The following is a 10,938-nucleotide window of genomic DNA, read 5'->3' as shown; positions in this document are numbered from 1 at the left end:
TCTGCCACGACTAGTCCTCGTGAGTAAACAAGCCTACGAGCAAGTCGCCCCCTCGTCTGTGACTGGGACTGGATATCTGGCATGCTAGAAAACTGGAGAAGTCTGACACGACTGACAAAGAGCATCAGCGGGATATGTCCCACGTCAGCACGCAGGAGGACAGAAGAAATGTGAGGAGGACAAGCCGCAGGGTTGCCACTTGCCAAGTCTGCTTATTAGCTGCGACTTTGGGCTTGTTTCTAAAGTGGAGTTGCTTATTTGGGCTTGCTCTCTAAACATCATCTTCCTCTATATATATCCATCTAATAAGTTATTTGAACGCATGATAGTCGCTTCTTTTGGGCTTGTTTCCATAGCCCTGGTTGCTTGTTTCTTTCCCAAGATCTGGCAAGACTGACAAGCCGGCCGGCAAGCAACAACAACAATGGCGGCGTCCACAGGATCACGGGGAGCGCATTGTGTTTGGACACAGGATAATAAAGAATATCCATGCCTTTACGATGTGTCGTTTCCAAGTTTGGTGATGTCAACGCATTATCTGGGGCTCTGTCGGCGAGGGCTCGGTGGAGAAATATTGTGGTGTGCATACGTCGTAACGCAGTTGGCGAGACTCCTGCTGACAGAAACACACGTCGCCAGGTATGAACACTCAAAAGATTACGATAGTCTCCATGACGCAAAATCAGGGTGAAAATCGTGTAATGTGAACTAGGCTTTAGTTGAAAATGTCCTCCTAATGTTTTGTTTGCTTTGATTTCTACTCTCTACTCTTGCCACCATTGTTTCATGGACTTGAAACACACTCTAACACACAAACACTCTCCTCTGAACATCATCACACCACCTGAGGACAGATGGCAAATACATACACCATTTTCTTTTAACTCATATCTACAGTAATAAAAAATATTTATGATTAGCAATGATTATATGTTTATTACTTCTAATCAATAGAAAATGAGTAAATATTTCTCACACTTTATGGACTCTGATTTAGAGTAGATTTATTCATTTCTGTGGTCATGATGTAAAATATCTCTGAATTATTATTCTGCCACAAGTAGTTCATTCAAGTTAAACATTCTGGTGCTGGTAGCAACCCCTACTTCTTCTACCGCACAGTCATAGAAAGTGTGCTGTCTTACTGCCTCACAGGATGGTACGCGGGCTGCCCAGCAGCGGACAGAAAAGCCCTACAAAGGGTCATAAATTCAGCCTCAAAAATCATCGGCTGCCCTCTCCCCTCTCCCCTCACTTGAAGACATTGCTGACTCCCGATACCTCTCCAGTGCAAAAAGAATCACTGAAGACAGTTCTCACCCCGGCCATCACCTCTTTGACCTTCTGCCCTCAGGGAGGAGGTACAGGTCAATCGGGTCGCACACCAACAGACTTTTAAAGACAGTTTTTTCCCCAGAGCCATCCAATCTCTCAATAAACAAAAATAATCACTCAGTAATTCTGTAACCCATCCCACAATCCTCAACACGTGCAATATTTATTTATTACTTATTTATATATTTTATACATCGGGTCTGTGGAATGACTGTCATGCATCAGTGCAATTTCATATATATTTTATTTTATCTTGTGTTAGTTGTTGTATGAGTGGGGGTGTGTATGGGTGAGTATGTATGAATTCACATAATGTATGTAAAGTTTTAAATGGCACTGTGAGGGCACTTGAAGTTTCACTCTATCACTGTATATAGTGACAATAAAGGCATCTTATCTTATCTACTAGCACAGTGCTATAGATTAGAAGATGACTTTACTGCTAACCAAGCTAGCCATTATGTTAGCTATCTAACGATAGGCTAATGTGTTGCAAATATAACATTTTTACTAACTTGTTAAAAGCAAAATTCACCACCTTTATTGTGGATGTCCAATCAGTGTTGAAAGTAAGTGTAGCCAACTGAAGCAGTAAATTCTTGTTCTGTTGTTCTTCCTGCATCCAGTGACATCATTTAATGTGACAGTGACATAGTTGGAAGCAGGAAGAACTACAGGTTGGATTCAGGACGCCAGGAACGCTCAGCCTTGCAGTATTTTTTTCCCAGTGGAAACTCGCGGGATTGCAGCTAAAAAAATCCCCTGCAGCCCAAAAAGCATTTTCCTCATAGACCAACATTACAAGAGACACGTCTGTAAAACTGTTGGCAGGACACCTCGAACTGCAGAGAGGGTCAGTTATGACTCTTTCTATTATCATTGTTTTATCCATGGAGGTTTTATATTTGTAAAGCCTTCCTGGAGCCATGAAAAGTGACTAAAAAAATCCATGACATCATTACATTGTAAAGTCTATAAGCAGAGCAGGAACTCATGGGTGGGGCCAGCAGGAGAAACACTAATGTGTATATTCAGAGGGCTGCATACCACAGAAGTAAACCTGGAGGCTAAAATCTCTTTTTGGTGTTTGCACTAGGTGACCAACTCCACTGCAATGAAGAGATACCATCTTGGCATCCAGTATCTAGTTATCATATTATAAATCTATGGTTGGATTTCACCTTCCCATAGCGGGGGTGGGGGTGGGGGGGGGTTGCTCTAGAAAAACAGAACTTCCTTGTTCTCTTTGCTTGTATTGCAAACTAGCTTAGTTTTCAACAGCGAAAATGCATTTTATAGTGTTTTGGCTGGCTCAGATATTCAACCATATTTATTTGAGCAATAGGATACAGGTGAAGAAATGCAGTAGAGAGAGGCTGAGGCTGAGGCTGAGGCTGAGGCTGCTGCAATGGTGAAAAAGGATATAGGTGGTGAGGACCCTGCAGAATCTGAGCTGCTGAGAGTAAACAGCAACTGTTAGTGCCTTGGCTAAACTTGCCCTTCAATGCAAAAAAACCTGAATCATTCTGCTGCAATACAGTTTTTATTGGATGTTGGTACAGACACCTAGAGCACCCAGAGAGAGCCTGTGTGTGTAAATTAACTATGCGTGAAAGTTTTACCCCTCACTTGGACAAATGGGTGCTGGAGACCTTCTTCAGGGTCCTGAAGATAAACTGGTAAAGAGGGCAGATGGCCATCTGAATGAGTGTTTTTGTCACCTAACACTATTTGGTCAACAAAGTAATAGCTGTGGGCGTCAGAAACTCACATGCTAGCAGGAGAACTCAAGCTTTCTCTGTCAATATATCATGCACTGATTTATTGCTCCATTCAACTTTATTTAACATCAATACTGTCTTCTTGACGTAAAATAAAATGATAGTCAGGCTAACGAATGTAATGTATGTTATGATTTACTTCTGGAGACTGCTTTAATTACTAGAATGATGAATGTGTTGCTGCTCCCATGGAACTTAATGTCGATCCTCTAACGTGGGAAAGGTGTGAAGGGACAGGGTTTCTTAAACCATGTATAACACAGGTGCCTTTGGTCTATATTTCTTTAACTCAGTTTCCTTGTAACTGATTTTTACAACACCTTCAGTGTAAGTCTTTTTAAGGGAATGTCATTGTTGTCTGATTTGTTATCACTATCGCTGAATTTGTTGTCAGAGACTGTTGTCATAGTTTCACAATCACTACCAGGAACTGCTGTATCCAATCTCTGCTGTCAGCTGCATAGTTGTGTGCCCACACATAGTGAGGGAAGAAGAATGGCAGTGTCATAAGTTAATCATGTTCTTTCACTGATAACTTACATGTAGTAATGGATAAAGGTATATGATGTGAGAAATAACAGAAACAGACATCTTTTCTCATTATATATACTTTCATTGCACTGCTCAAGGATCCAAGTCAGAGATACAGAGCATGGATTAAAGGCAAAGTTAGTAATGATCAAGAATTCCTCCCAAGAGAACTGCTATATCTATATATTCATTCAGTTATTAAATGGTGGACAATGATTAATGATCAAGTTACATTGCTTGTCAAATCATATTATGACATACTGATGCAATATGATTTGTCATTTTGATTGGACATTTAAATAGATAGCCACCATTGCAGGGGGTTCATGTACATTCTCTTGTGATAATAGATGCGCTTGAATTTTCCTAACCCGATGGGAGACATTCTCCCTAAACAGTCGATCACAGCGGCTCAATATAACTGTCAAGCCACGAATGCATACATTATATTAAACCAGTATTAACGAGCTATCAATCTCAAAGTGGGAGACAAAGTGTATCGATTTGTTGCCACTGAGGGAAAATAAAGGGATCAGAGCAGCTTTTCTATTTGAGGATGGTGTTTATTTTCAGTGAATGATAATAGACTGTCCACGGCTAAGAGTGAATTCGACTGCAACAGCTGTGTCACCTACGAGAGGAGGTGTGAATTGGATTGCACCTCATCATCTAGTCTGGCCTGTACCGGCTGATGCGACCGTCCGCCTCTGCTCTACGGTTAATACGATTGACTGCTCCACTGTCTGTTGACTAATGCAATTGTCGGCAGCTATTTTGGTGGGGACATGATCAGTGTAATTGGCAGTGGATCCTCCTTGGTCACGGTAGGACCAGGTCACCTCCTCCTGGGTGCAGGCAGCCGCAGCAGGCTCGTGGCGGAGCTGCGGAGTGGAGCAACCAGATTCCACGGCGACGGTAGGCCAGCCACACCAGCAGCAGCGTCACTGTGACAAGAGAGGAGCCAACCACCAGGCTGACGATGACCAGAACCAGGTCCAGCTCTGGGGGGTCTGAAAGTCAAACAGAGAAATCATCGGCCATGAGGCTGCAGCCATGATTTGTTTGTGCACTATTACAAAAGTGTGTTGTTTTGCACACTAGAGTATTGCTTCCCATGATAAACCCAAGGACACACAAAGAGACACTTACATGTCTCATCTCGTCACATGCTAAAGATAAATGGCATGGTCATCGCTCATTTCCTGTCTTGCAGCATCTCCCGTATGCGCTCTGTTATCTCAGATTGATTATTTGTGTTTTAAGGCACAGCAAATAATTACCTATCTCCTCCAAGGAGGTCGAATTCTTAACTTCTTTCAACATGGGACCGAAGGATATGCGATTCCTGAGATTGGTGACAACAGCCTCTGGATCCTCTGAGGGAAATGCACTCCTCTGCTGGAGGCATTGCTATAAAAAGACAAGGGAAACGTGAGTGGCTAACAGGTGATTAACTTTTTTTGGAAGACGGATGGTGTTCCTGTTTATCATCAGAAATAGCAAGGACAATGCACAGAAATAGTCGTTGAAATAATACCTCTATGATAAGTATGTCTAAACGCTGTTTTCCTGTGTGGTATCCTTTTTATTTGTATAAAAGGGCAGCAGTGGAAACATCTATTTCAAACAGGGATCTGGAAGTAGGATCTCACTTGAAAGCAACACTCTTTCTTTTAATCTAAACGGGCCCACTCTGAGCTGGAGTAGTTCAAACACGGCAGTACACTTTTATTGTATAGCTTTTAATGTGTCAAGAAAAAATATGTAGCCTGACATCAAGTGCCAAGAAAGAAACACCATATCCAAGAGCAAAGGGGACAAACGATCAAAAGATGCACACAAAGGAAGTTGCAGATTATGTGGAAGAACGTGAACACTCTGGGTAAACAGGTGTTGTAGTCTAGTTAGACATTACAAACACAAGTAAACCAATGCAAACACCTACTACGAATTTAAACTGACCATTACACACAGCAAAACAGAGAGGCTTTGCAATACAAGAAAACACAAGCAGACACATCATAAGAGAGCTGTAGAAGTGCTCCACAAAGGCAGACATCAAAATGAGTCTCCTGAGTTTACCCTCTGTTTCACCTCTGCCCTCTAACGGGTACTTGTCAGATGATTCAGTTTTCCCATTAAATCAGAGACCTTGTTCCCACAACAGCAGGAGACGGCGTCCTTTGCTGCTCTGCCAGTGTGTTCTATAACTTTGCAAAGACCTTATCTGACCCTCGGAGTGCATAATGACATGACAGATGTTTTAGGTTGCGTGTCTTTGTCTGTCAGACTCAGCCTCAGTCACTCTTGTCACATTTAGAAAGCGGTCCCACACCTATGGCAGGATCTTTCAATCACACAACACCCTTCCCTTTCACTTCTAATTCTTGCTCGCAAATAATCCTTCCTCTCCTAGTTTTCCTATCATATTCAGCCATGTCCTCATTTACCTTCTCCCCAGTCCCTCACTCACCTTGGTCTCCCTTCTTGCTCCTCTCCCCAGCCCATTTACATCAGCCTGCTCGCTTCTCGTCTGCCTCCCTGTTTTCACAGTGTCACACCCCGTGTCACTAAATTTAAATCACTCTCAGCCGCTCATTCTCTCATGCTCTCGCATTTATTACACCCACTGCAGTCTTACCCTTTCACAGTCAGAGCGGTTTCTCAGGCAGACACTGAGATCACAGTGTAGGTACACTACTGAGTAATTAATCATTTGGAAGAGACTGATGGTGAAGCTGGCACTGGTTGACAGGGCACTGGGCAGCAGCGTGATCCCCGCTGGCTCTGCTGCTAACCTGAGGCACCAAAAAGAACACACAGTATAACCTTAGCACAGTCATGTTTGCCTTGAAAGAAATAGTGAAATTTCTAAGCAAAAATGGTAAAACTGAGACTATCCTGCAGGAGAAAAAAGTCTCCATACAGTACAGCTGCCTAAAGCCGTTAAAGCTGTATTCATCAATAACAACGACAACAGGGAAAAAAGTAGCGTGCCATTAATCTCTTATATTGAATTGAGTTGGAGGCTTAAGAGAAAGAAGTCATGTTAGGTAAAGGTCAGCTTTTATTTAATGTTGCTGTCAGATGAGTATCATTACTCACTGTGCATAATGTAAAGCATCATCATCGAGAATCTATTCACCAGTATGCTGATGTTCTGCCAGTATACTTTTACGATTTCAGGGTGACGTTGAGCGTTTTCTCGTCTCTTTCATTCCACCTCACAGACATACATATTGAAAAGATTTGTCCCAGGTGTTCCCACCTTTTAAACGAGTGTTGTGTTCAGATACACAGTAAAACTCAAACAGCCAGCCTTTTCACAGTCTGATATATTTTAGGGGTTGTGCGTTTACACTGCTCCCTCTCTGAGTGTGCAGGACCGTGCTGAATTTCTATCTATCAGAGTGATGCTGGCTCGGAGAGATAACACCATCAACCTTTGGCAGTCCTCTGTTTACTGAGCAGAGAGTATTCAGCTTTTAAAAATGAATCTGCAACTCACTGGATTGATATGAATTACAACAACTGTTTCTCTAGTAAATATGTTTGTGAGCAATGGCAGTTGAGCCAGGATGTGTTAAGGCTTTTATGGAGGTTGAAAAGTTGCATTATTCATGGATGTATTTCTAATATATGTTTAGAAAAAGCAAAAGTCAGGTTTCGACTATTTATTTTGAGAACCTCAGTCCAATTTCTACCATATAGGGCTGCATATGAAATAAAAAAGCCTACAATAAAAGACTGAGTGCTTGCATTTCTTTTCATGATATGCAGTCCAGATGGCTGCTCATAAATCAGTAAATGTACTGTAAATTTCCCACTGTGTACATCCTGTAGTTGCTGCCTCTGCTCATCTATATTTAGTTTTTATAGTACACATTTTCTGAACTGCTCTTTCTCCTATTACTTTGCCTGAATTAAGCCTTTCACACACTGAAATGAACAACACAGCAAACTCTACCCGTCTGAACATGAAAAAGAAAACCTCTTACCAGTCACTTTATTTCATACTTTCTTGTGTACCTGGAGAAAAGGCAGCAGGTGGAGTTGATGAGGTCAGGCTTAGTGGTTGGGGACAAGCAACAGGAGGTGACCCCGAGGTTTATCCGACTGTTGTTTGTCTTCAGGTTGATAACCACTCTGAGGTTCCCCAGGGCAGGCACAGCATCACCAGGCTCTACACCTCTTCCCAGGTTCAGACTCATCTCTGCTGTGTAGTTCCCACTGCCACACAGGTCATCTGAAACTTCTGTTACACTGGCAATAGCGATTTGTAAAGGGAAACTGAGTGATAAAACCATGCTAGTAATTTTACTACAAATCGCACGTTATATAACTGCTGGCAAGAACATGTTTCAGTCAAATTTTAAAGTTCTGAGATTGATTTCATATCTCCCAGGCAGCAATTTGTTTCCATCTATTTTGCTGTGCAGCAAAAATCAACTGTAATTTGCTACAGACTCTTAATCCATCACGGTAAACAATTTCACTGCTTGCATCTTTTGTCAAAGTTGAGCAGGTACTGTTTTGAAAACTGCCTTCCTATTCAGTCTTGGTACATTTGAGGACGCTCTGACTTCTGACAATAAAGAACAGCTGCCAAACATCATATCCAAAGTAAACAGTCGGCTCTGTGAGGCTGCACATATGCACAGTGGTGCTTTGAGCTAAATGCTAAATGCTAATGTCGGCATGCTAACATTTTCTAATTAGTAATAACACAAAGTACACTTGGGGCTGATGGGGATGTCATTCATTTTTGGAGGTCTTTAGTCATGACCAAAGTCCCATATTTTTCGACTGTGTGTCACCTCATCCATGTTTGCTTATTGTTTCCCTTCTAGGATTGATCCTCCAGCACCATATCTCATAACTGCAATGCTTTGCAGACTCCCAAAAATTGGATTTCGGAGTGGCCTAAATGCATCATCAGGAAGCATTTTCAGAACTGTACCTGCTCATAACTGCATTACCATGTGACAATATTAATTTAGGGAAAGTATAAAGCAGTTCTCTCTGATGGATTATCTACTTAATAGCATAACTCATGCCAAATCACCAGTATGCTTCTTTAATTTAATGCATGATTAATAGATAACACTAGAATAATAGGGTTATACAATAAGATTACCCAGAGAGATACAGATGAGGTGAGGTCCGTCTCCTGTGTTTCAGCAGCTCTGACTCAGACTGTGGCTCCAGCAGTAACAGCCTGCGCCCCAACTCCTGTACTGCTGTGTCTCCTTTAGCCACAGCACGTGCTGACCTGGTGGCATTTTGTGCCTCGAATATCTCAGCTTTGGCTGCTCCTCTATTTAATTGAGTTTTTATATGTTTTTCAGCGAGCAGTATCCGCTCAGTTGTCTTTTCTGTGGTCTGCACAGTAGTTGGTGCAGGTTCAGATAGTGTGACCTCTGTTGCCACTGCCTCCTGGGCTTTAGAGGTCTGTCTGTGAGGGTGTGTTGTTTTTTCTACAATCTGAGCCTGCTCAAGTTCCTCACGTCTCTCTAAATGATCCGTTTCTGTTCTTGTTGAAGTTTCATTTGTCATACTCTTGGCATTTTGTGGCGTAGTCTCATCAACAGTGGCGTGGTCATTATCAGATTTACTGGTGGCTGGTGAAAGAGCTGCATAGTCATGGTAGATGGCCTGTGGTGTGGCTTCTTCAGGTACACGACAGTCAGCGCCACAGCTGCCATTTTCTAGTTTTGTGACAGGAGCGTGTGCCGCATTAAAACGATCTCCCTCTGTGTTTCCGGCCTTCGTTTTATACATTTTCTCTAGAGCGGTATGATCAATCTCGCCTGCTCCAATTGTTGTTTCACTTGTCACGCCTGAGTTAGCGCAGCCAGTTCTCCTACAGCTGGTTTTATTCTCTCTAGGTGTGATCCCTGTGGGTTTTGCAGAATCAGTCACAGCCCGAAGTATTCTTTGACTTATTGAGGTCTTTTCAGGTAATGCATGCAGCTCTTGTTGGTCTCCTCTGACCAGTACTGTAGGAGTCTTCTCATGTGGAGGACGTTCAGCTTCAGAAGCGCTCTTTGTTGTCAATGCTTTGATCTCATCAAATGGTGAAGATTCAAATTTTTCAGCCAAAGTAGATGTTGTGTTATATATCCCTCCATCTCTGTGGGCAGCTTTTAACAAACCTGTTTGGACGCTCTGTGCCGGGTCCTTGATAGCACGTGTTATTGCAATCATACCAGGTTGGGCATGCTGGCTCTGTTCGATTGCTCTTACAGAAATTTCACGCTCTGTTGTGTTTCTTCTTTTCACAGCAGGCATGAGTTTGCCAGTATTGCTGGTTACGAGAGGCTCCCTCAGGGGCAAAGGCCCAATATGACTATTGGGCTGTACCATAAGGTCAGTATGTGCAGCCTGAGATGATCTCTCAGTAACAATTTGTACACTCTCAGGAATAGTCTGTGCTGATTCATGAGCTTCTCTGGAGACAATAAGACTGCTTACGCTGGCAGTTGGTCCAAGTGACACAAAATCATTGGTTTTAGTTGTGGTTATCTGAATTTCGGAAGTAACATTCATTATGTGGTCAGCAATCTGCTGTGTGGTTATAATAGGGACCTTAAGGTCATTTTCAGAATGGATTTGTGGAAGAGAGACAGCGCTGTTACCTGCAGTGCCTTGTGGTGTGGAGGGATCATGCTGCTTTTCAATTGTTTTTGCTGTGTGACGCTCTATATCAGAAATAGCATTGTTAGTCACATCATTAGCCTGAATTTGGGGTATTTCTGGCAGACTATCTGACTCGACAAATGCAGTGGTGCCAGTTGGATCGTTTGTGTCAAGCACAGGGACAGCAGAATCATTTGTAACAGACCAAAAATCTTCATTTATTGCCTCCTCCATCTTGTGGGTGGTCTGAATTGCAAGCATGATAAGCTGAGCGCTTGTTTTTTTATAACCTCCTAACTGAGAATGATTACTGTCAAGGGTCGCTTTCACTGTCTTGTTTGAAACATCATCGCCATCTACACTGAAAAGGTCATTGTGTTTGTCCTCATTAGTGCTTAATACTGCAAGTTTCTTAGCAGACAAAGAGTTGAATCCCTCAGTGTTACTAGCATAGCGTTCACCCCTGCCAGTGGTTTGTTCTTTTAAAGGGAAACCGCTCATTTCATCTCTGCTCTCTGCCATTTGCTTTGTGACTACATATGAATGTTTTACTCCCGAGGTCACCATATTTTGCATGCTGCCATTCTCAGTTTGATTTGTCTCATCAGCAGTTCCTAACAAGATCTCAGCATGGCCACTTTCACTATTTGCA

The 10,938-nt window shown here is 42.5% G+C and overlaps 1 protein-coding gene across 1 annotated transcript; it reads right to left on the bottom strand.

Moving 5' to 3' along the window:
• Positions 1-3,832: 3,832 nt before the first annotated feature.
• LOC144462684 (uncharacterized) lies at positions 3,833-9,428 on the bottom strand. Its single transcript, XM_078166800.1, has 5 exons — positions 8,785-9,428; positions 7,677-7,910; positions 6,289-6,445; positions 4,928-5,057; positions 3,833-4,657 (listed from the first exon to the last, which is right to left on the bottom strand). Exons 1-5 carry the CDS (start codon positions 9,426-9,428, stop codon positions 4,467-4,469), a joined length of 1,356 nt encoding a protein of 451 aa, XP_078022926.1. The 3' UTR covers positions 3,833-4,466.
• Positions 9,429-10,938: the final 1,510 nt, after the last annotated feature.

Source organism: Epinephelus lanceolatus, chromosome 4 (genome assembly GCF_041903045.1).
Source record: "Epinephelus lanceolatus isolate andai-2023 chromosome 4, ASM4190304v1, whole genome shotgun sequence".
Lineage (NCBI taxonomy): Eukaryota > Metazoa > Chordata > Actinopteri > Perciformes > Serranidae > Epinephelus > Epinephelus lanceolatus.
Note: the sequence above shows the minus strand (reverse complement) of the source record. Positions and strands in the feature narration are given on the sequence as shown.